Raw genomic sequence first — 24,815 nt, 5'->3', positions numbered from 1 at the left:
TTGTGCCACCCAGCCAACAGTCTGGCGAAGCTTTGCTTAAATGCGTCACTTTCTAGATGTAACTAGCAATATGTGCGTAGTAAGAGGACAAAAACTGTTTGGCAATATAACAAAGAGGACATCTAATGAGGAGTGAACTTGGGTTGGGAAATCAATTTCCTAATATTTTACTTTCCCAAAGCTGTATCACAGTTGATGTGAATAGTTGCCAAACAGTGGTATGGGATGAGGAGCCTGACAGGAAAGAAATCTCCAAACCACTTCAGGAGAATAACCAAAACCATCACCAAGCCAGTGAGTGTGATGTGGATTCTAGTTGAAACCCCTCAAATGCACACATCTGGGTAATGCTGAAATGCGAAGAGAAAATATGTCTAAAACATACAAGCAAGTAAGCAACTAATTAAAGTCACAACAATACACTTTAACTTTTGAAAAAGGATTAACCCTTAAGTTTGAAATTCTTGAAAAAAACTAATTTGGACAATGTGGGAACTGGAGGGGGACAGTGCAGGGTCCGTTTGGTGGATGGGGCACAGGGGGGGAGGCAAAGACGAGGATAGTGTTTCATGTTATGCATTTTTGGTTAAAAAACAGTTTAAATTTGCCATTTGAAGAGTACTAAGTAAAAGCACAGCAGCGTTTATCCTGGGACACTTAACAAAAGGCTTTTAATATCAAAACACCCTACAACTACAAATCTGAAGGAACATGACAGGAGTATTAAAACCAAAAGAGACATAAACAGCACTTTACTCCGTATAGCCCTGTAAGGTCTATGTTGGTGTCATAGACGGACAGTTGAATCAAACACTGTATGCCGAGTGTAGTCGACATTTACAGTTCACGCTTTGTTTCCTCTGGCTTCACCAGGCTTTCTGTGCGCGTCCTCGATGGAGAGGGCATGTGACTGCGCGTCCCCGCGGAGCCAGGAGGAGTGTCTGTACGGTGTCTCTCACCAGCGTGGCACTGTCTCTGGAGAAGAGGAGGCGAATGTGATGGTGTTTAGCGGATGAAAACACATTTAAACAGTGAGAACTCAAAGCGTTTGAGGATTTTACGGACTCACACCAGTGAATAATCGCGGGATTTTTGGTAAATTTCTCGACGGGCGCGGACACAGCTTGATACCGAGAGAGAGACTCAACTCCGGTCCTTTCGTCCTGACATGGACACAGGAACTGTACCAGAAAAGAAAAGGTAACGGAAATGCTAACGTCGGGCAATGCCACGCAGCAAGCTGTACTGTCGTTTAAGAGCTAACATAACAACTTTGGTCTTCGATTGGGGTTTGACTGCTACTCGTGATGTGACATTATGTGCTTTATTTCAACGTTTACTGATAGTTTTGTCTGTTTGTTCGACACAATGCGTCTGCTAACGACGCTATTATCGTTAGCAAGCTGCTAGCTAGCTTCCTCAGAGCTGTTGACGTTGACCTGTTGACATACCAAGCTGCAGGTGTTTATTTTGATAAAATCTGCTTTGAAACTAAATAGATCTTGAACAGCTATCGTTACTACCGGTTTGTTTTTGATCTGTTGAGATCTCCTAAATGTAATACCTAGCGTTACGTTTACTTAGTCTGACACATGTGTTAGCTTTAAATCCACTTTATAGTAAACTAACTGCTGTGTAATTAGTGACATACTGTTTGTGTGTAATGTGCCAACCATGATAGTGTTCATCGTTGAGAAGCTGCCCGCGCTAGTCACGTGACAGTGGCGTGCGGTTGCTGATGAAATATTTAGGGTTGAGTGAAGTTGGCGTTGGTTTGAATTTTTCTTTTATTTGTTTTTTTGGCCTGGAAGAAGTTCATGGTAAAGTTTAATTAGAGAAGTTATTATAATTTATTACAAGTTACCATGTAAGTGTACGTGGAAAAGTTGTTTAGTAATAGTCGGATTTAACACTACTTTTAATTCCACTAAATTGTTCTCACCACCTGTAATCATCAGCAAAAAGCCCAAATATTTAGCTGCTGAGTCTGTCTGCAGTTGGGCTATCAATCCTCATTCGGACATCCAACACTTTGAAATGATGTATTACATATAATGAGTCTGCATTATTAAGTGTAATGTTGACCTTCGTGGTTTTTCTTGACATGCTTTTGTTAATAACATAGTAATAATTAGTTAGTATTGACTTTAGAATAGGATCATTAACACTTTGCTGTGCTTTCAGCAGATTACTGAGGGCCTTTCTATCATTGACCGACACACTAAATATGTGGACTTGTGCTGAAGAAAGCTTGATTTTTGCAACATATCCGTCCTGGTTCCACTTACTGTACAGATCCAGATGGAGGGAAAGGTGGTTCCAATAGAAACGGCAGGTGCAAGACCGAAAAGTCATCTAAAAATATAGACAGTCCTGAAAAAAAATGATTGCATGTAATAGAGCAGAGTCTTTATAGTGGGCAGGGAACACGGGGATGAGGGGGTGGAATAGCAGGAATGAAATTCTTCCACAGAGGACAACACAAGAAAACTTCAAAGAGTGTTGTCTTATTTAAGAAATGGTCATAGAGGAGGATGCGCTTTGCACCTAGGTTTCCTGTACAATCTCTTGGTAAAGTTAGGTTAAAATGGAATTAAAGGGTCCTCCTAAAATGACCTTGTGTTTCAACAGTTGGTAATGGTGTCTTTGAAAATAGTGTAAACTCAACATGGCTGCTAGTTGTTCAACAGAGCTTAAGTTTCATTCCACATACTTAAGTCCTACTGAGCTGTTGTTAAGATCTTGTTACACCTGTTGGTGTTATGCACTTGTACCAAACTTACGTGGCATGTGTTACTACCGGGGTATTCAATTAAAATTCAGCGAGGTCCAGTTAGAGAGAATTTCCTCATACAAAGGTTCATCAAAATAATGTCTAACTTGTGCTGTGACTTATGATTTAGTCAATCAAAAAAGCCACGATGTCCATATTTTTCTCATCTTCTAAAAAGAGAAATCTGTGTGCAGGGACTTTATCTGTTGAAACTACTTGTTTCAGCTCTATTTCTCTCTGTTAACATCAGTGTTGGACAGTGAATTACTGTGTTAGGATTCTGATCATATTGGGCTCTTAGATTGTTTATTTTGTGTGCCTTCATTTCGGATGCGAGTGGATTGGTTTGGTCAAAAGATGTGTGCTTTGTCTCGTGGTGGCGCTTCACATTGCCGCTTTCAATAACTGTCACAGGTCTCTGAATATACTGGTCGTACTGGTTTTGAACTGCCCTTCGGAAGAATGAAGATATAAGTCTGTCCATTCCTGTTTAAGGCCTGCTGTCCACACTTCTCTTCTTGGCGAACCCAATGTGAAATAACTGTTGGGTCTCTCTCCTGTGTGTGTGTGGGGGTGTGTGTGTGTACATGTCACTGGAGTTGCGACGCTTATCAGAATACACATATTTGATTGGCTGAGTAGTATTTACGATTTACAACGCATGTAATTGGTCGGTGTGTTTTTTGGACTGCTGAATGAGTGCCGTAAAGGCTGGAAAAGCTGCGCCGGTTAAAATAAAAGTAAATCATTTTCAATTATCGATCCGGTTACAAGTCCAGGTCCGGAATACGACGACGTTTGGGTCCGGGCCCGGAACCGGACCGCTGTCCACCTATTAGTGACCCCTGTGTTAATGTGTCTTATTTATAGACTGAACAGTTAAATAGTTTGCCTGTAGTTATCGTCCTTAAATTCAGTTTGGTGGGGATGTGTTGTCATAGACTGCATCCCATTGTCCGGTGGGCTCACTTGGTATAGGCCTAAGATAGGTTCAATAACTGGTTTAGTCTCAATAAATAGCTTTGTGTTATTTGTTTTTATCTTAGTAGAAACCAAGAGTCGTGGTCGGTTTGATGCAGTTCAAGCTGGTGTCTGTGAGGTGCCTCTGTGGCATGATATCAGTCTCATCTCTTAATCACCGGAGCGTGACGTCAATAGGAGGAGCCAAATGTGTTTTGCGATTCACTACCTGCCAATTTGTAAATTGCCCTGCGGTTTATTGTTGGAGTTCTTGTTTAGGCTAGTTAGAACTTGAAAAGGAATTGGTGTGTCGTTGGTTGTGTTTGCACATCTTGTGACTAAAGACAGACATAAGAAAATGTGCACTGAAGGCTTTAAAAAGTAAATAAATAATAATAACAAACTGATAAATCTCTGCTTTCTTTGGATGGTCATTAAAGTTAATCGAGCTAGCATGTTGCTGTGTTTAAAAATGTGGAGAGGTTTTTGCCAGTGAGCTATATAAAGGAAAACAAGCAGTTGAAACTTCCTGAACTTTAATTGTGAGGTCTGAAAAATTGCAATAAGATGTTTAATGCCACATGTATCTGTGTAAGGACGCATCTTTTGTTCACTGTCTTTATTTAAACACAGCCATGCTGACAGTGGCTTTGACAAAGTGTTTAAAAACAATGAAAGGAAGCAAGTTTGAAAACAATACCTCGACGCGTCATTTCTTCAACAGACTGCACATTTATAATTTATCGTTGAATATATCTGCCACTGTGCTCATTAGGTTGTACAATTTAACTATGTACGTTACTACTACAAAGGTTAGTGTCCACAATGTGCCCAAATAACATTTCAGTATTTTATTTGATATTGCCTTGGATTAATTGACCTAAATCTGGATTCATATGGGGATTTATGTTTCTTTTTTTAGTTTTGGGCTCACGGATGATGCCACTGTCTGTCAACAAATAATAATAACTATAAATAATAATAACTATAAATAATGATAACTATGAACTACATTATGATGCCAAATCGTCACAAATAACTTTAAGTGATGCTGAAGAATAGCCATATTTAAATTAAACTCATGTATTTTGAAAGCACTGAGACACTATAGCGCTATATCTTTTTGGTAAACTGTTATCTAATTGGTCATGGGTTGGAAGGCCAAAGCAGGTCAGCAGCGTCAATGTTAAATGTTCTGAAACTTTGACTTTCGACCCGTCTCCCAGGACCCTCTCTTTCCCTCGTCAAAGTAAATCCTGTCCCTGCAAAATTGCATTAGTAGTAAAATGTAAAAGAATCAAACATTTATGAGTGTCTGCTATTTTAATAGATCATATTGTCATGCAAAGCATAGGTCGGTTTCTCCAAGGCAGTATTTTTAACGTTCCCAAATATCCCTTTTCCATTGAACACACGTCAGAGATGAGGCTTCGTAAATGATAAAACGTGGAAAGTTGAAGTCAAATACTTGATCAGTCGGAGGCTGTACGATCCCTGTTGGCCGAGTCAGACTAGACTCTCCAATGGACCGTGTTTTTTTGTGAAGAATGAATTGTGTATGTTGCACTTGGTGGATGTACGTGGGACAAATCTAATCGGTTGTAGTTGACTTTGATTTATGGAATTTGATTTAGTACTTTGATTTATGTTAGCTTGGTGAATGAAATGATGTGAGTAATGTTTGAGTATGTTTGCCAGGACCAGACCTCTTGATAGGCAAGAGTCCCTTTTGAAAGTAGTCAATAATAATTCATATTATTGAGTACTGTGAACTTATTTATTAACGGTTATATTGTGTACGAGGACTAACAAAAAACTGATTTAGCTTCAAATTTACACCAGGAGTCTGTTGTAGTTTAAAATGGGTCAAACTCCAGTAACTCTCTGCACAGCAGTAATAACGACTTTAACACCTGTTACTACCCCGTATGCTAGCTTTTTATTTTCCTTTTTAAGGCTTCATAGACTACTTTATTTAAAGATGTTGGTACTACGGTAATAGCAAAATACTTGAGAATTTAGGGGAGACCACTACTATGCTGTTCCCAGAAATGTCACACACTAAGTATATTGATATCATGGCACGGGTTCATTTGTGAGTAAAGGTTTTACTTTCAGTGTTGCTTTGCTTTTCATATTGGGTCGAGGTTTTAGTTGTGTTGGATTATATAATGGATAAGACAATGTTTATTATGGCACTACAAAGGATTGACAGACCGTGAGAACATTTCTCTAGCAAAATAGGTCAGCCCGTAGTAACAGCATACACAACTCTGGTAGCATTGGCGAGGCTCACTTTTCTTTTTATGCCGTGTTTTCCCAATAAGCTCTAATCCACTCGCTCACATCTGTTAACAACTTAAATAGATGTTGTTTACATAATAGCATATTTCTTAACAGAAAACAACACGAGTGTAATTAAAGCGGGGCTGGACATGTGATTGTGTATCCAGTGAGGCATATCAAGCAGAGGGCTGCTGGGCATTCATGACCATGTGCATTAATAGTGTTACGTAACGGTGACTTTGTTTTAACATCAAGGGAACCGTTTCATTTCATTGCATGTTTCATGTATAATACCTTTTAGCAGTTTTCTTCTCCCCCGTAGTTGAAAACGTCTTTATAATGAAGTATCACAATACTGAAAAGGATTCTTTAATATTGGATCCTGTGAACCGATTTATGCTTTCAACACAATCTGCAGTCTTTTGTGCTCTGTATGTTTGAATAAGTACAACGGACTTTACTTACTAACATTCTCTGTTATTGTGGTAATACACAGTGGCGCAGACACTGAACAGTTTGTCGTGTTGAATGCAGGACTCCCTCTATTCAGTGGAGCTGTATTACAGCTGAAATTAATTTGAGTAGCATTTGCATAAAGTTGTGTGATACAATATGGAAGCAGCCACTACAGAGGAATCAATTTGTCTACAGGCCTGTACTAATACATCATCTGGCCTCCAGGGGGACCACAGTTTATAAATGTGTGTGGAGTTTATTTCACGATACATGAACTTACATGAACTGTGCAAACATGTGGGTGACTGTATACAGTTGTAGCTGTAATTGCAGTCTGGGTTGAAACATGTTTATCTTCCAGTACACACGGACTCACTAATCCTTGAGAGGCGGAAGATTCTTGTTTTATGCTCCACCAAGAACCTCAGTGACGATCATTTGTCTCCGCGGGCATTTGTCATCAAATGGGAATTACATGAGGATGGAAAGGTATCCAGTAGAATTGTGGTTGAGCCATGATTAAAGATGGGTTGGGTTGGTTGGTTAAAAAGAATTTCATAGGTTTGAAAAGTGGTTTCTACTTCGTTTTTGTGTTTTTTTTTCTGCAGTTGAACACCCAGCTCCGAGTGCATTTGTGCAACTATGTACAACTGTTTGCACACAAACATCCCCATGTGTTTACAGACTCACAGGTGTTTTTCTCAGGTTTAGGTTTCGGTTGTTGACGCTGCCTACGAGATAAAGGTCACGCTCCGACTTTTTACCCAGAGGAGGTTTTTATTTTTCCGTATTTGATGTAAAGTTTTGATCCAAAAGCATTCCCTTCTTTACCCGATGAAAGCTCTGTCTGCAGCCCTGCCAGATGATCTGATATGCAGGAGTGTGATTTCAGTCAGCCGGTCCATTTTCTTGTTAGAGTGCCTTTAAATAACATGTCCTCGGTCAATGCTGTAAGTACATCACAGATCAATTTCAATTAGGTGTACATTTCAAAAGCCACGGGCTTTTAAACTGCCATCTCTGTCGTGGTGATGCTGCCTCAGTGTCATCTAAATGCTTTGGAGGTTATGGGGTCGTGGTTGTGAGAGGGGATAATGGTAGAAAGTCAGTCAGGTTGACTATTGTAATTATGTTGCACATTTAGAGTCTATTTATTTTGGTGGTCACGTCATGAGAGCTGCCCACGTGCTCATCAATACAAATAAAAACTCAAAGCAGTGCTTGGCTTAAAAGCCACGGTTGTTCCATTGTTAGACACATCAGTAAAATAAAGGGAATAAGTGAATTGTGTCCTTTTAAAGTCTGCTGTTCTTCTCATTTTAATATACTGCCATGTCTTAAGAACTTGTTTACAGTGTGTTGAGGGTCCATTAGACTTTGGATAAATGCTTGATCTAATATGGGGTTAGCACAAGCGGTAAGAAGTTATGAGGCATGCTAATGGAAAATAAGACCGTTTGTTTGTCCTGGTATTGTGTGTGTGTGTGTGTGTGTGTGTGTGTGTGTGTGTGTGTGTGTGTGTGTGTGTGTGTGTGTGTGTGTGTGTGTGTGTGTGTGTGTGTGTGTGTGTGTGTGTGTGTGTGTGTGTGTGTGTGTGTGTGTGTGTGTGTGTGTGTGTGTGTGTGTGAGAGAGAGAGATCTCTGAGTTAGTGCGTTATTCTCTCTCCTGAAGATCCGTTCAGCCAGGATGTCAGGATGATTGGTGTTGCTTGTAGCTTGGCTGTGCAGACAGGAGACTCCATGCCCTGCCTCCCAGCCAATCACTCTGAGTGGGCGGACTCCATTTTGTTTGGTCAACAGCCAATAAGACGGTTGCAGATAGCCATCTATGTAAATGAGTCTGACCGGGGTCCAGACAGAAGCTTGGCTGTGAACTTGCTTGTTTTGGGCTCCAGCTGCTGCAGCCTCCCCAGTCACAGGACGGTTAGCTGACCAGACACTCTCAGTCGGGAAAAGGGTTGGGGAGATGTCAGCTCTGTGTATTGAACCAGTTGGTGGCCAGGATTTGGCTGACCCTCCACCTGTCTCCTGCAGGGTGAGCTCGGACCGCAGGAAGGAGAAGTCGAGGGATGCGGCGCGAAGCCGGCGTGGGAAGGAGTCGGAGGTGTTCTACGAGCTGGCACAGGAGCTGCCCCTGCCCCACAGCGTCAGCTCCAGCCTGGACAAAGCCTCGATAATGAGGCTCATTATCAGCTACCTGCGCATGAGGAAACTTCTCAGCACTGGTCAGTGTCTATAGCTGTTATACCTGTCGCTGAACTATTTATCTTGGGGCATAGTGTGTATTATTTTTGTTATTTTTGGTCTCCATGTGATGATTACATTTTGCAGCCATTTCCATTATTATCTTAGAGGCATCTTGAGAATGGATTGTTTTGATAAAGGTGGCAGATACATTTTCAGTTTGTTTTTTTGACTGTGATAAGCTACAATAAAAATAATGTAAAGGCTCTTTTGGCAGAAAGAAATGACACCCTAAACATCTTTTCATCTCAATTTCCTCTTTTTTTTGTCTTTTCCAACCTTCCTTTACCTCTCTCTCCTCTCTCCTCTCCTCTCCTCCATGTTATCTCCTCCAGATGAGCCAATCACCGAGGAGGAAACCGAGCTTGAATCACAGCTAAACAGCTCCTACCTAAAGGCTCTGGAGGGCTTTCTTTTGGTCCTGTCGGATGATGGAGACATGATCTATCTAACCGAGAATGTCAACAAGTGCCTCGGGCTGGAACAGGTTGGTCTGAGTCGACCTGTTGTGTGTAAACGTTAAAGAGACCCTGTGGAAAATAGCATAGCAGGAGTCAGAAACAGAAAATTAAATGTGGTTGATCTTAGGTTTTTACAGATACTGCTCAATAAACAGCCACATACACATTAGGCCTTTTAATGGAAAAACTATAGAAATTGCCACACAATGTCCACCATGAACAACTATAAACTGCTGCATGTACATGTATATGGTAACAGGACCTTCACTCTTTTCTCCCTCCCTCTGATGCAGTTTGACCTGTGTGGACACAGTGTGTTTGACTATATACATCCCTGTGACCAGGAAGAGCTGAGGGAGATGCTGGTCCACAAAACAGGTGAGGGACAACAGCGAGTCGGGACAAATTATGTGACTTCACTAATTGACAGAATTGGACACACACACACACACACGCACACGCACACACACACACACACACGCACACACAAGCACTCTGTCAGGTCTGACCGTGCTCCAATAGCACTTTCACTCTTTTTTTGGCAAATTCAAAGCAGCAGGCTGTCAGAACGGGTTATTGTTTCCCTCTTCAGTCCAGAGGTCAAAGTGATTAGAATTGGCTAGTGTTGGAATTAAGTGACCTTTCACAAAGCACAGAAGGCACATTTCCTATTTTGCTTGCACAACACAATTGAGCTTTGCTTTGTGTCAGTGGATTGAATTTGTTGTTATTGTATAATTCCCAGTGAGTTAATTTAAGGTTCTCACTAGAACTTTTATGTGAAATGAATTAGGCTAAAACGCCCCGGTTCTTCCCTTTTGAATTATGTTTGTAACTTCATAACATAATTAGTTATCAGTGCATGCCATGCATTTCAGTCAGTTTACATGCAGAGATATTTCAGCTACAACGGCCGGTCGCTCCACTTCCTTTATTTAGCTTGCTGTCAAATGACCACAGTGCTCTATAGTCTCCTGTATCCTCAAAATGCAAATGTGAACTCTGAATGACAAGATAAAATGGAGGCAGTCAACCTCTCTTCCCATTTGTGATTTCAGGCTCCAAAAAGGCCAAGGAACCAAACACCGAGCGCAGCTTCTTCCTCCGAATGAAATGCACTCTCACCAGCAGGGGCCGCACGGTCAACGTCAAATCAGCTACATGGAAGGTAGGCGGTGGTGGAGTCAGGCAGGATTTACATGAGTCATTTTAATTATGTGTCTGCTGCTTCAGAAACATTTCACTCTCCTTGGGGGGTCTGGAAATTCTAATCGAAATGTTATGACCGGCCTGTTGTTTGTAGGTGCTCCACTGCTCCGGTCATGTCCGTGTATATGCCACCCACACCGAGGAGACTCCCAACGGGCACCAGGAGCCACCTGTCCCCTACCTGGTTTTGGTCTGCGACCCCATCCAACATCCCTCCAACATTGAGGTCCCTCTTGACACCAAGACTTTTCTCAGCCGCCACACAATGGACATGAAGTTCACATATTGTGACGAAAGGTGAGTGAATATTAAGAAGCTTGACATGGAGCCTGTGCTTTTACTGTTATTATTGCCAAAGCTCTCTTAAGCAGTCACACAGAGCCACCTAGTGTCCATTGTAGGTACTACAGAAGCCTCGTCTGCATGTCAGCAGAGGAATTGAGACTTTTTTTCTTTTTTTAAACCAGGATCACTGAGCTCATGGGTTATGATCCAGAAGACCTGTTGAATCGTTCTGTGTATGAGTACTATCATGCTCTGGACTCGGACCATCTTACCAAGACTCACCACAACTGTAAGCATGAAGAACAAGAGTGCATTGAATTAAAACTTAACACATTTCAGATGTTATTTTTGCCAAACCTTTAACCAAATGTCTAAATCTATCTGTTCTTGATTTCCTTTGTGTTTCTCTCTGCTCTTAGTGTTTGCAAAGGGCCAAGTGAGCACAGGCCAGTACCGGATGTTGGCCAAGAGAGGCGGCTTTGTGTGGGTGGAAACACAAGCCACTGTCATCTACAACAACAAGAACTCCCAGCCACAGTGTGTTGTCTGTGTCAACTTTGTGCTCAGGTACCATAAAGGCTCTTCATTATTTCCAGAAGAGATTGTAACGTTTTTATTCTCGTGTAAAATGAGATGGCTGAAGATCTGGCTTGTACAGAAGACAGATTACAGACCGTGTTTTTTTTTGTTATTCTTTTGTGGTGGTATTTTCAGAGCCATTGCAAAAATACTCAGTAAAGTCAATCTCACGGCTGTTACAGTGGCATCCAGGAGGAGAAACTGATATTGTCCCTGGAGCAGATCGAGGATGTGAAGCCAGTGAAGGAGGAGCAGCAGCAGGAGGAAGAAAAGGATGTGGTTGAGAGCAGCCAGCCAGCCATGTCTCAGTCCCTGCTGAAGGACGAGAAGAAGGGCCCAGAGCTGGATGTGATCAAACTCTTCACTCAGGCAGTAGAGGCCAAGCCTCTGGCGAGCCTGTATGACCAGCTGAAGGCACAGCCAGAGGCCCTCACACTGCTGGCCCCGGCTGCTGGAGACGCCATCATCTCCCTGGACTTCAGCTGCCCTGGTTTGTGGCCTCACAGCACTTAAACGTCTCCACAGTAGAAATCAGAGTTTGAAACCATTCTTACTTCCCTTTGTCTTCCGGTACAGATTCAGAGATCCTGCTGCTGGAGGAGGTCCCGCTATACAATGATGTAATGCTTCCCTCCACCAGCGACAAGCTGGCTCTGCCGCTTAGCGAGCCTCTCCGTGTCGCCACCACCAGCTCTGAGGATGACAAAGCGAAGAGCTATGCTCCAGCCCGGTGCACCTCATCGAGCAGCTCCTCAGAGGTCAGACAGTCAGTTGTTGTCATTTTGCAGCATTTCCTCCACTTACTAATGTGTTCTGAGAAGGGAATGACCTTTGACTTCTCTTTAGGCCGACAGTTCGCTGGACTTTTGTTATCCCATGGACTCGGAGATGAGCTCAGATTTCAAACTAGACCTGGTGGAGAAGCTGTTTGCCATTGATACAGAGCCCAAGACCCCCTTCACCACACAGGTAATAATGCCAGGAGACACTGGAGTTCATTGTGGTTAATTGTTGATCTAACACAGAAAAAGAATCTCTGTATCCTTATTCATTAGACTTTTTTTTTTCTCCCCTGAAGGCAATGGAAGACTTGGATCTGGAGATGTTGGCTCCCTACATCCCCATGGATGATGACTTCCAGCTGCGCAGTCTGACCCTAGAAGAGTCTCTATCTTGTGGACCAGTCCAGTCCCTTCAGAGTTCTCCAGTCCACATGACACAGGACATTCACAGCTACCCCAGCTCCCCATTCAGTGCACCAGGTAGTCGCACAGCTTCCCCGGCACCACTTACCGCCCCTCATCCTGCCACCATCGTTGCTAAGAGGTAAAGCCTTCCAAAAGCTCCATATTCATTGCTTTATAAGGCTTTTTTTTGGGTTAGCTAATCACTATTTCTGTGCCACAGGACCCCACAGCTGGACAAAGAAGTCTCGCTCAGGACCCTGGTAGCTCAGAATTCACAGCGCAAAAGAAAGCTGGGTGACATAATAGAGATTATTGGACAGGTAAGTCACCAACATCCAACGATGGTTTACATAGATCTGACTTTATGTTTACAAATGGAGAATTTGAGTGTCTGCATTTGATGATTTTCACAGGAAACTTTGCCCCAGGAACAAGTGGAGCAGGGCAAAAAGCTGAAGGCCTCAAAGTCAGCAACAACCAGGACCATATTTCTGCTGCCTTCAGGTGAATAAACTGGATCTGAGATATAAAAAAAACATCAGACTGCTCCTTGATACTAAACACCAGCAGAAGCATAACTCTGAAATATCTTGTTCTTAGATTTGGCGAGTCGTCTGCTGGGAAGCACGGCCGAGGGCACCGGTTCCCTTTTCACGCTGCCACAGCTCACCCGCTACGACTGCGAGGTCAATGCCCCCTTGCAGGGCCGTCAGTCCCTGCTGCAGGGAGAGGAGCTGCTGTGCGCTCTGGACCACGTCAACACAATCTAGCTAAAAATAAAAGGAGTCCCTGTTCACTGCTGGACACTACAATGTCTCCCTCATATTGTCACTCCCTTTCCAAGAGTCCTGACCTCGCCCCACTGCTCCTTATTTATGTAACTGTATGAGTTTGATTATAGTCTGGCTGCTGTTTGTGCACCTTGTGATATCTGCAGCATTCCACCGTGGCAAACACCATAGCAGCATCTGGGTTTTGGTGCAAAGGATTCAGGCATCATGAGATGTCCAATTGTCTTTTTGTTTTATTTTATTTCCTCTCTATTCCGGGGAATCTCTCGGCACATAACGCCTCGACAGATGCCCCTTTTCCAGCAGGTCACCACAGAACCTGGGTCTACTGCCAGCAGTGTATTGTAAGCTTCAGTCGCACAATTTATATTTTCTTAAAAAGAAAAATATTACCAGCAATATATATTAAGCCTTTTTAAAGTCGTTTTAATGGGATTTATATTATCAATTTAATTTCTCCTCCCATACTTGTATGTTGTAGTACTTGTACCTAACAAGATGTCCTAAGTCCAGGTTAAGTATGAACATATTGTTTAGACCTTAGGTGGTTTGAATGTTCCCTCCACTCAGCAATCAGTCTTTGACGTAGATGCATTTAATTATGTAGCAGTCCAGTACATGTCACTTTATTACTTTACTGTAAGTGTGTGTTACTGTACATATACCAGGGAAATGACTCTGTGTGGCTTCACAGCTTTGACTTCTCTTACTATGAAATCTGAGAGTAACTGCTTCACTTCTTTTGTTTGCTTCTCATCATAGAGGATCGGCATTTTTCTTGAACATGAAGTCAATTCATGTTTTGGGTTTTTACTGTGAGTGACATAATTAAAAAAGTATTTTAAAATTAGTGGGATGTTCATATTTTCATATTGTAGCACTATTGAGTTCTCAAACCTGTTTGCTGAGTTTACTGGTAGTCAGCTAAACACCATTGATCCATGCCACATTGTTGAGTCTCTCATGCTTCTTGATGCCGTCCAACATTAAATGGCTTTAAATAAAGTACATTGTTTCAGGTTCAATTAATTTAAAAACAATTCATTACATGGTACATGACTAGTTTTGCTACTTTGCCAATTAAGAGGAAGGATTTTGTGGAGGTAGAAGACACATTTTATTTATTGTACTCAATACCTGGATAAATACCGGGCTGTTCATCTATTCTTTTTCTTTAGGGGCTGACAGGTTCACATATTTAACAAGTCATCAAATACTGGAGCTCAGAACCTTACATTAAAGCATGAACTAATCATGTGACCGTCTGGCCCTCAGGTTAACATGACGCGAGTGTCACTCTGTGCACTCCGGAGTCATTTGTAGTTGAAGCAACTCTTGTCCTCTCTGCACAACCATGGTGATTTTGTCGCCGCTGCGGACGGCCTGATAGATCTCCTCTGAGGTGTTCACCTTCACTCCGTTAATCTCCACCACGACGTCTCCTGGTAGCATGCCAGCTCTGAAACAAGTACGACGGTACTGTGGGTTAGCAGCAACATACCATTCAAGTTCAAATCCTTGCCTACGGCTGTAAATCAAAGATGTTCATGCGACAAGGGGAAAAGCACAGACTTCAACACTGAAACTTCAAGAGCAAGAAGGATCCTCCTCCACTCATCCAGATCTGCTTACCTGTTGGCCGGTGAGCCCAAGATCACCCTGTGAATCAAGATGCCATGTGTCACGTCGGGGAAGGATGAGTCCCTCAACTTCAACTCTGCAATGATGCTGAAGCGGAAACACATCTGGTTTTAGCCACAGTGGTGCCAGCCCTGCTGTAACGACACTTTGTTTTACTGCAGCGGTCTCTGATTGTGAAGCGTTTACCTCGACGTCAGTGTCAGCATCATTACGCCAATGTACCGCCGCTTCGTCTCTGATTCACCGAACCAAGAGTCTTGAAGAAGATGCGCAAAAACAATTTATTTTATAAGAGTGAGAAGTTGGATGCTACAGAGAATATGGGCGACAGAAAGAGGGTGCGATGTGTAGCTTTTGATTCTTACTCTTCTTTTTCGATGCTTGATCGAGAAAAAGTGTCACGCGATCAGATGGAATAGCAAAAGAAATCCCTGAGGTGACCTTCATGGTGTTTATACCAATGACTTCACCGTCCTAATAAGAGGAGAAGCAACACATTCAGATAGCGTGTTAACCGGCTGCCAAAGTCCAGTAAGGTCAAACTCTTGCAGTATTAAACTAATGCAACTTTTTGTAATACAAAAATGAAGGTTCCTTGTAAGTGCACTATTAATTAAACTAAAATGAATATGCCCTGTGTCCAGTCAGGCATCACACACCAGTCAGAACAGGTTTGGTGACATTTGAATGTGATAATCAACAAGAAAACCAGACCTGTGACTCACCAAGTTAATCAGGGGACCTCCAGAATTTCCAAACTGCAACACAAATCGGTTACATGTGCCGTTATTATGAGACCGTTCTGAGTCACAGTAAATCCTCTCCACAAGCTGATTTGTTTTCCTGATACATTGTTGTTCCTAACATGTACTGTATGTGGCTGTCTGTTCATCAGGCTAACTTCAAGTCAAAGCAACTAGTGTCCTCTTTGCAAAGGTTTTGTGTACATATATATCCTTTTAATACTCACATCTATGGCTGCATCCGTCTGGATGTACTCCATGTTGGAGTTGGACAGGCCCAGCTCCTTACTGCCTCTATGTACTGAGCTGACGATTCCTGACGTGATTGTATTCCGTAAAGAGAACGGGCTTCCCATGGCTACCACAAACTCTCCTTGTCGAACATCAGACGACCGACCCAGGGTGAGCGTGGGTAGCGGATTCTGCGATGGAGAGAAAGAGCAGTTCAACAGTACTTCTTTACAGCTCGTATGTAAACAAATAAATGTGCAGTTCCTTTAGCGGAGATTATTGCCGCTCACCCTCGCTGAGATTTTGATGGTGGCAATGTCTGCCACTGGATCGACATCCTGCACAGTGGCATTGTACATCTCTCCGTTGGTGAGCTTCACTCGGACGCCTCTCTTGTTGGCCACAACATGAGCATTGGTTACAATGAGACCGTCGCTGCTAATGATGAAACCAGAGCCATTTGAAACGGGGACTTCTCTTCCTGAAAATGGGTGTCTGTAAAACAGGAAAAGCAGTTGATCTTATTCACCCTGAAAGCAAAATGTATTAAGAGTAATCCGCACAGACAGGAAAACTATAATGTTATTTTAGCAATTGACAAACAGGCGTTTCAACAAGATCCAGGTAAACAGGGTAATGTGCTTTATTAGAGAACACTCCTGTATTCACAAACATTAGGATTTAGATAGAGTCACACAGTTTGTTTGCTGTCACTTCAATGTATACTGAGGGAGTAACACTAATCAAAATAAGCTATGCTATATATAGTATGATAAAAACAAACATTTAAAGTGGTAACATAGCTGAGAATTTGGTGCAACACATGCTAAAAATGAATTGATTTTGCAACTATTCCATAAAGCACCCTTTCAGTAGACTCACCTCCCCAAGATTTCAATGTAGACAACAGCTGAAGTGGACTTTTCGACTACATCTGCAATAAAGTTGTATTTGTACCGGGGGCTGTCGGGTTTAAATGGAGCAGCACACTGAGCTGATGGCAGAGTGAGTTCAACAAACCGCCCGGATATCGAGGCTCTTCCGTCCTTCACTTGTTCATCTTTTTGACTGACGAGAAGTGCCGCACCACAGAGTCCCAAACCCACCGACAGTGACGTGAGCAGAGGGGAGCTGCTGTTACCATTGTTTCTGTCCCACTCCATCGAGGGTACCCTGTCCAGGCGTGTGCTCCATTCTGCTCTCCTGTGGCTACATGTCTCAACAGAGGACACCCGACTGACTGTCCTCTCTGCCAAAAAGTTAAGTCCACGGCTCTGACACCGTCTCCTTAGTGCTGACAGAAAACACCTGTTTAGAGGAGTTGCTGCCATGTTGCATCACTTCAGTCACACCAGTTCAAGAGTGTTTAGTCTGCTGACCTAAACAACACTTTATATCCAATTATATTTACAGTTCTAACAGTCCGTTTTGTATTAAATATAATAGTCGCAATGTTCATATACATAAAATCAATACCACACAAATACTCCCTGTGAATACCAATGTTATCGACACCTGACAGACAGACAGCGACAGCTTAGAAATCAACAACCTTAGCCCGGAAGTGTGACTTTGAGGCGAGCATGCGCAGTACGCATTTTCTTCTTCTACGGTTTTTTTGCATGTCGTATTACTGCCCTCCACAGGATAAAACAAATTAAACAAATGTAGAAATTAAAATGTAAAAATGGTTCATAATAAATAGTAATACGGTTAATAAAAATACGTAAAACAACTATTGAGGGTACAACGTATTTGAAAGTTCAACTGCATTTGTTCGTGTTGAGTTTATTTTCATCGTTTGTGGGGTAATATTTGAATACAAAACAGATATTTCTTTAACTTAATTAGTTATTAGATATCAATGGGGTAAGCTCCCAGTTGAATTTATTTACAAAATGTTTTAATGTTTCCCTTTCGCGTCTCAGGGGACTGTGAACGGTTAAGTACTGTGCGGAAGTGACGTTTCTTGTTTTGTCAGTACGTCACATGTTTCTATCCAAACGCGGCGGCGATGCGGAATTTGAATTTTGCGAGCTAGCGAGCTAGCTGCTAGCAAACGCCTCGAATGTATAGCTATCGTTTTTCTTTTTCCTAAAGACCATGGCGTCGTTTCATCATTTATTACAACACACAACACCACGGTTTGAATCTCCTGCAAAGGTGTTCGCTATGCTAAAGTCGAAAGTGAAGAGAGAAGCGATTCACGCGAAGGAGGAGACTTTTACAGACAGCGACCCGCTGTGTAGCGTTAGAGACAAACATGGAAGTGTGTTTAAGTCACCGAGGACGAGAGCAGATAGCACCTGGATGACCGATGAGCTGAAGAAGAATCAGAGGTCCGGTTCGTATCGCAATGAAGTGCAGGCCTTGACTCTCTCGCCGATATCGAGTCTCGAGAAAACCTTCGTGCATCCAGACAGTATCAGCAAGCACGTGAAAGAAAAGCCTCCTATGACAGAAACAGGACATGGGTGCACACCAAGAAAGAGAGCTTTCCTGGAGTCAACAGCGTTGTCTCACCCCTCTTCTCTGGTCAACAGAAAGCAGATCCACACACCTCAGATCAGAGACTCGGGTGGCTTCAAGGTAATCAGCAGGACGCCAGTGGACAGTGACTTTGAAAGCAGTGTGTTTGTGGAGGGGTGTGCTCCTCTTGACCCACGGATGTCTAGAGCCTTTATGTTCTCCCCCATGAGGAAGAGGTTAAAGAGAAAATGTGAGCCGCAGGAGTTTAACAGAGTCACCAGCGGCACAAAGGAGGTCAGCAATGAACCCAGAAGTCAGCCACAAGAAAGGAAAACCTCCCGTGCGTTCAGTGGGGACAACAACACTTGCACTGAGGGTTTGGGTAATGTCAGAGGATTATCTGCTGCATCAGAGGCGAACCAATTCCTCCATGAACCCGTGTTCCCATCACCAATGAAACGTGAGATATCATTGCTGTTTTATTCTTTTCTTAAAGTCATTATTAATGTGAACAAATTGACTGATTCCTCTTTGTTGTTTCGAACAGATTGCTATGTTCGTGTGGAAAAGTGTCCTCTAATGTCTCCAGCTAAGATGTTCACTTACATGAAGAAGAGGGAAAGTAAAACGAAGCAGCAGGAAGTTCATAAAGTCAGCAGCAGCACGAGGGATCTCTTTAATACAAGTGAGTGTGTTATGAAGTGGAAATAAGCCAAAACGTGTAGCTGTGCATGTATGGTAACATGTATTGTTTCAGTTTAGGTGTTTCTACGTCATGTTTGCGTGTCGCTTACTTGTGTTTATGCTTTCATCTACTTTCTTCTCCACAGGTGATTCCCATCAGTCCGGAGACACATCGCCTCCCTCCACGGTCCACAGCATGGGAGAGATGGAGGACATTGCTTTTAGAAGTGTTCCAGAAAGTGTGGCTCCGGTCAACCGGTCCAGAGTAGAGTCGGCTGACAGCCTGTCGGACGCGGACCCCTCTGAGGATGTCCTGACACCTGCTGTGTCGCCACAACCTGTTTCGCTCGAAGACCCGCTTGTGCTCAATACGCCGAGGATCTCCATACCGAAGAAGCTAGACGCTGTGTTCAAGCGAAACAAATGGCCCCAGAGCATAAAATTCCCAAGTGTGAGTAGCAACTTATTTTAACATTAATACCTCTTAAATGCAAGCGGTATTAGAGTATTTTATGTTGATTTATCATACAAAGTCAGACCACTGGTCAATTCATTGTTTGGATTTACGGGTACATGTTAGATCAAATGGGATATTGAAGTTAATCATAGTTGTCTTCTATTTGATGATTTTGTCTATTGATTTAAATTGGACTTGTGTTGTTTCCTCTTTGGCAGGAGAGTGTGATTTATCTCAAAAAGTGGTTCCTGAGGAGGAATCACAAGGGCCTGTTTGTTGATGGAATCCACCGGTAAGTGTTTCTTGAGGGAGCAAGAAATGAAAGGATGCATTCAAAGTTCATTACAGCAGATTGTTTACTCAGCTACTGTCCTGTGAGACAGACGTGTCCATGCTTTAGGTTTTAGATCTCTTCAGATTTGTGTGTGGTTTAATGTAAACACTGGGATTTTTTTTTTTACTTGTCTTCTCCGCCCAGGGCCGAAAACATACCATGGAACAGTAACATCATTGTGGCCCGGGTTTCTAATAATGTTGTGAAGACCGTCTCCGGCAGGGTTTACATCTTGAGTGACAAGATGAACATGAGCGCCGACTGTGGTAAGCCCGATTATGTGTGGGTAGATATTTACCAATGAAAACATGTTTCACTTTGCCAGAAATAGGTTAAAAATGCATTTAAAAAAATACAGAAAGCTTGCACATAAACTTATGTTGCTGTGAATACTGTGTGGATTAATACTCTTTTCATGTACCTCTCACTTACCACCTGCAGGGTTGCCCAAGTGGCTTTTGAAGAAGTTTGCCAATGGGTTTCCTCCAGACTGGGAAGCCCTTTATGAGAGATTTCTATCAGAGTCAAGCGAGTAAGAATACTAATACTGTTTATGCTGTTACAGATACAAGATTGTTTTGTCTTTTGATCGAAATGTTGAATAATTTAAAGCATGAGACGTAATGAGCATCTAATGGTTGAAAATCATATTCACATATGGTTAGTTTTGAAAGTTGAGTATTTTTTGTTGCGTTGCAGCGACCCCAGCAGAGAAACGGAGAGGAACAGCAAGGGGGGAAGTGTCACGTCGAAGACAAAACCCAAGGCATCCTCCATCATTGACACTGTGAAGCGGCAGAAGAAAAAATCTTTCAAGACTCGTGAGTTCACATTAAATGCTTTAGCGAACAGCCTGGCAAATAAATGCTCAGAACAAGAATGTTCCCGGGCATGAATAATGGCGGCCTCCTACACCCGTTATTCATTTGGTTGAGAGATCTGTAGAAAATGTTACTTTTTCCTCCCCATAATGTTTACCATGTTATTCATCTAAGTTTAGCATGCTGATATTTACACATATGCACTAAACACAAAATATAGCTGAAGTTAATAGGAGTGTTATCAGTTTTGTACACTTGTTCTTCTCCAGCGGATTCCTCTCTTCCTGCCTCCTTGTCTCGACCAAACGTGTCCCGAAGTGGTCGCGTGATCAAGCCACCTCTGGAGTATTGGAAAGGAGGGAGAGTCATTCTGGATGCACACATGAATGTTACCATCCACGAATGTTATGATACCTCCATCTGCATCCCTGTAAGCACCTAAAGTTGAGCTCATGAGTTGTATACTAATCTATGTACAAACAACAGATATTTCTGATCAACGTGACCATGTTTAATGTCTGTATCTCACTGCAGGGCTCTACAACGGCGCCTACGAGAGCGTCACAGAAACCTCCGCGTGTGTTCCTGCCCTGCAGTAAAGGTAAAGATAGTTTAGCTGTAGTCTTAGTATTGTGAGATAAGTTATGAGTTGAATGCAGACAAACTGTCTTCTATGTTTCCAGGCCGTCAGCAATGTGAATCAGCCAGCGACAAAGAAGCACCAGTACCTCTGAGGAGGGTCAAGGCTCCACTCCGCAAAGGCAACGGTGCCAAATCTAAGCCTGAAAACAAGCCCTCTTATTCACCTGAACCTCCTGTGGAGACACTTCGCAGCCCTGAGGAGTGGTCTGGCAGACAAACAAGGTCCAGCCGAAGGCGTCCAGCTACAGAGAAAACATTGTATGTGGACACTGTCCCTCAAAAGCAAAGGGAACCTGAAAAGTCTTCAAGAAAACAGACACATAACTCCACAAGGTCTTCAGTGAGAGTCTTGGGTGGCAAGCGGGCTGTCCCAGCACCCCCAAAATCATTTAATGATTCTAAAACATCAGCATCGTCAGATGAGGAGGTCAATTGTAGAAGAAAGTCGGGGAAGGAAGTGCACAGAAGGGGAGGCAGGAGAGCTCTTAACAAGTCACGGCCGAGCTACGTGTTTCCATCAAGCGAGTCATCAGAGTCCTCTGATGAGATTGAGAAGGAAGTGGGGAAGAGAACCAGAGTAACACAAACAAAACAAAAACAGAGCAAAACGACCAAGTCATCATCACCCACAAAGCCTTTGCCTAAGTTGACACAGACCAGCAAGAAAAAAACGACGGCAAACAAAGGCAACGCACCGATTCCGCAAGAGCACGATGCCGACGAGTGGACGGAGGCGGAGCTTATGAAGCTACAAGAGTAAGTTTAGTAAACCTACAGAATGAGATAGTATCATTTTGCATATTTTGGTATCATAACCTCACGGCCCACTGGTGCATGTGTGCGCGTTGTGTTTTCTAGGGCCGTGTCCTACTATCCTAAGCACATGGCAGGTTACTGGGCAAAGGTGGCGAGGATGGTTGGAACACGTTCTGCAGGAGAGTGCCACTTCCAGCACACATCCCAGGGAACCTCCCAGACTCCTGCTAAGAGAGCCACGAAACCCACAAAGAAGAAGTTGGAAGCACCAAAAGATACAGGTAGAGAAGGCGTGTAGTTTGGGATGTCATTTCACTCTTTCTAAACCCACACCCCCAGATTTGATTCAGGTGACATCACTTGAGGCAATTTGTCAAGTCAGCCTGTGTCTGAGCCCTTGCCCCAAACATTTGTATTTCTTTTTTGTCTTTGTACAGTTGCAAAAAGTTCTCTGATATCAATAGACACATCTAAGCAATACACAGTGAGTTAGCAAATGTCTGGGTCTAGTTCATGAGAGGAATGGGATATACTGTGTGAATAGTGTCTGGCTATCAGCAAACAGAGCTACACACACAGCCGACTGCATCGCTGCTGCCCAGTTGCTGCTCTGCGCTCAGTTATTTATTTAAGCCTTTTTATTGGGCATCAACTTCCGTTTTACACCAATATTGTCGAAGAAAATAGATATGAAGCTTAAATTGTGGGTTGTGTTCATTCAATCACACAGTGGTCGTTGCAGACACACCTGGCGGAGATCTTCACTCTGCTGAGTGCACCTTTCTAGTTTATTTATTTAATTGCTTTTTTAAATGTAATTTACAGTCATGACTATTACATTATTGTATGTATTTTAATTTAAGTAATGTCAGTGTTGAAACTCTCCAAAACCTGGAAACAGACTTTTCGTTTGTAAAGTTGTTAATGTTCCTCTTTGATTTGTGTGCAATATTAATGAAAGGGTTTGGCCCATACGTATGATATTGAGAAGAAGTGCAGATGAATTAATAATTATGTCAGAGAGTGGACAAAATAGCAGGAACTCAGTTCCATACAACAACCCAAACTACAGTCTGAAGACGTAGTAAAGTGTGAAACTATCCTTTTTTCTGACAGATGTAATCTTTACTTATGTTTTGTTACTGTGGTGTTGTATTACGTATTAGACGTATTACATTTTATTGTAGTTAGTGAAGTACTCGTGTTTTCTTTTTGTGTTTTTTTTTTTTTACTAGAATGATCTACTAAATGTAGTTTTTTTTTTTAGTAAATGAGAGGACATGGTTATCTACGCAGATCATCCGGTGATATCTGCCCGAGCGGGAACCTTAAAGAGAAAGCAGCAGGTGCGTCAGTTCCTGGAGGCCATGCCCCGAGAAGACGTTGAGGATGTCTTCAGCTCTGCGTACATGCAGAACAAACGCTTCGAGGTTTGTTTCCTTCTGTTTTTTTACAAAAAATAATTGAATTTGTGATCATGACCCCATACAAAATGATGATAACTGTTCCCTTCGTGGCTATCTTGATGCATAGATGCCCTCCATGTGTCCGAGTGACCACGACTTCACATTGACAGAAATGGAGCCACTGACACCGATGTCGACAGGTTTCCCCGAAGTGAAGACTCCTCAGTGTCTGCATATCACTCCTGGCATGATGGGTTCTCCAAACAGGTGAATGACGTCGACTCCTGCGTTCTAGCTTGTAAGAAGTCATCTCAGTACAATAACTAACTTAATTCTGTCTTGTTTTCAAAGGAGCAATGATGACAAGTACGTCTATCAACTCCAGAAGAGGATGAAAAAGAATCAGTTTAACGTCTGCAAACAGGCCCCTTCTTCAAAGGTACTTATTTATTTATAGGTATTCGTCTCTGAGATTCCTGTTGTCTTGAAGCATGTAGATTACATTTTTTTTCTTTGAGAAATAGCAATTTCCTGCTTTGTTTCTTTCAGAGCTTCACACCCACACCATCCGTTAAACGAACAATGAGACGATGTGGTAACACAGGTAGGATTCCTGAGAAGGGACAAAATAACAGAAACACTACAGAATACAAAACAATACCACGACAGCTAATACTAATTTGAAGTTTATAATGCGTTCATTTTATTAACATAGGTAGCGCTGTCTAACTTCATGTCTATTGTTAAGGCTGTCGTTTTATTACATTGTGAAGGAGTTCTGTGTTTAGAAGGATTCTCACAGTAAAAGATTGTCAGAAAGTCGAACACATTTCAAAAGCTGTACGTTTCTTTCCTTCTTTTTTTTGCTAGAAAATGACACCTTCCTCGTTTGGGAGATGTTCCCAGGAAATGATGGTGCACTGTCTGAAAGCGGAGAGGAAGAGGATTTTTACTTCTCAGACAACGACTGATTAGAGCTGAAAACTTTTATCATTTAACAAAAAAATCTAAAATTGTTTGCATGAACTAAAATCAATACAGTACATATCTGTAAATACAGTTTTTCTTTAAAGCCATAGTCACAAGAGTCAGTTGTTACTATTCTTTTAATAAACATTCTTAAATTCGTAGTGTAGTTATGTTTTCTTTGTGTATATTATACATTTAAAGAGAATTATCTCTGGAAATGGTTCCCAACCTTTTTGGCTTGTGACCACTCAACATGAAGCAATGTCTTCAAATAACCTAATCGCAGGTCATGGTGCTGCAGACAACTCAACCAAAGAAGAGTTTTTCTTCTTGTATTTTATTTGAAGGATTTATTTTCTCACTCTGAGAATGGATTATTTATCATGTAGACTTGGATTAAAGTTGAGAACCAGTGATCGAGGGCCAAACAA

At 42.3% G+C, this 24,815-nt stretch overlaps 3 protein-coding genes across 3 annotated transcripts; 2 read left to right on the top strand and 1 right to left on the bottom strand.

Moving 5' to 3' along the window:
* Window positions 1-946: 946 nt before the first annotated feature.
* On the top strand, window positions 947-14,236 carry hif1aa (hypoxia inducible factor 1 subunit alpha a). The gene is made up of 15 exons (XM_076107635.1): window positions 947-1,200; window positions 8,510-8,700; window positions 9,055-9,206; window positions 9,474-9,558; window positions 10,239-10,348; window positions 10,484-10,686; window positions 10,857-10,963; window positions 11,094-11,241; window positions 11,436-11,743; window positions 11,830-12,011; window positions 12,100-12,222; window positions 12,332-12,579; window positions 12,661-12,760; window positions 12,854-12,944; window positions 13,041-14,236. The coding sequence occupies exons 1-15, from the start codon at window positions 1,169-1,171 to the stop codon at window positions 13,208-13,210; spliced, it is 2,250 nt and encodes a 749-aa protein (XP_075963750.1). The 5' UTR covers window positions 947-1,168; the 3' UTR covers window positions 13,211-14,236.
* Window positions 13,644-17,412, bottom strand: LOC142967966 (serine protease HTRA2, mitochondrial-like). The gene is made up of 8 exons (XM_076107636.1): window positions 16,729-17,412; window positions 16,137-16,341; window positions 15,843-16,037; window positions 15,598-15,630; window positions 15,238-15,346; window positions 15,059-15,128; window positions 14,864-14,959; window positions 13,644-14,690 (listed from the first exon to the last, which is right to left on the bottom strand). The coding sequence occupies exons 1-8, from the start codon at window positions 17,175-17,177 to the stop codon at window positions 14,525-14,527; spliced, it is 1,323 nt and encodes a 440-aa protein (XP_075963751.1). The 5' UTR covers window positions 17,178-17,412; the 3' UTR covers window positions 13,644-14,524.
* Window positions 17,413-17,859: 447 nt separating this feature from the next.
* mis18bp1 (MIS18 binding protein 1) lies at window positions 17,860-24,607 on the top strand. Its single transcript, XM_076107501.1, has 16 exons — window positions 17,860-18,775; window positions 18,863-19,000; window positions 19,146-19,450; window positions 19,675-19,748; window positions 19,935-20,056; window positions 20,232-20,322; window positions 20,490-20,611; window positions 20,881-21,041; window positions 21,146-21,212; window positions 21,295-22,009; window positions 22,112-22,290; window positions 23,306-23,439; window positions 23,543-23,682; window positions 23,767-23,854; window positions 23,965-24,019; window positions 24,286-24,607. Exons 1-16 carry the CDS (start codon window positions 17,950-17,952, stop codon window positions 24,384-24,386), a joined length of 3,318 nt encoding a protein of 1,105 aa, XP_075963616.1. The 5' UTR covers window positions 17,860-17,949; the 3' UTR covers window positions 24,387-24,607.
* Window positions 24,608-24,815: the final 208 nt, after the last annotated feature.

Source organism: Anarhichas minor, unplaced genomic scaffold (genome assembly GCF_050575085.1).
Source record: "Anarhichas minor isolate MPS153535 unplaced genomic scaffold, ASM5057508v1 ptg000040l, whole genome shotgun sequence".
Taxonomy (NCBI): domain Eukaryota; kingdom Metazoa; phylum Chordata; class Actinopteri; order Perciformes; family Anarhichadidae; genus Anarhichas; species Anarhichas minor.
The sequence above is the reverse complement of the archived record's forward strand: the minus strand, read 5'-3'. Positions and strand labels throughout refer to the sequence as shown.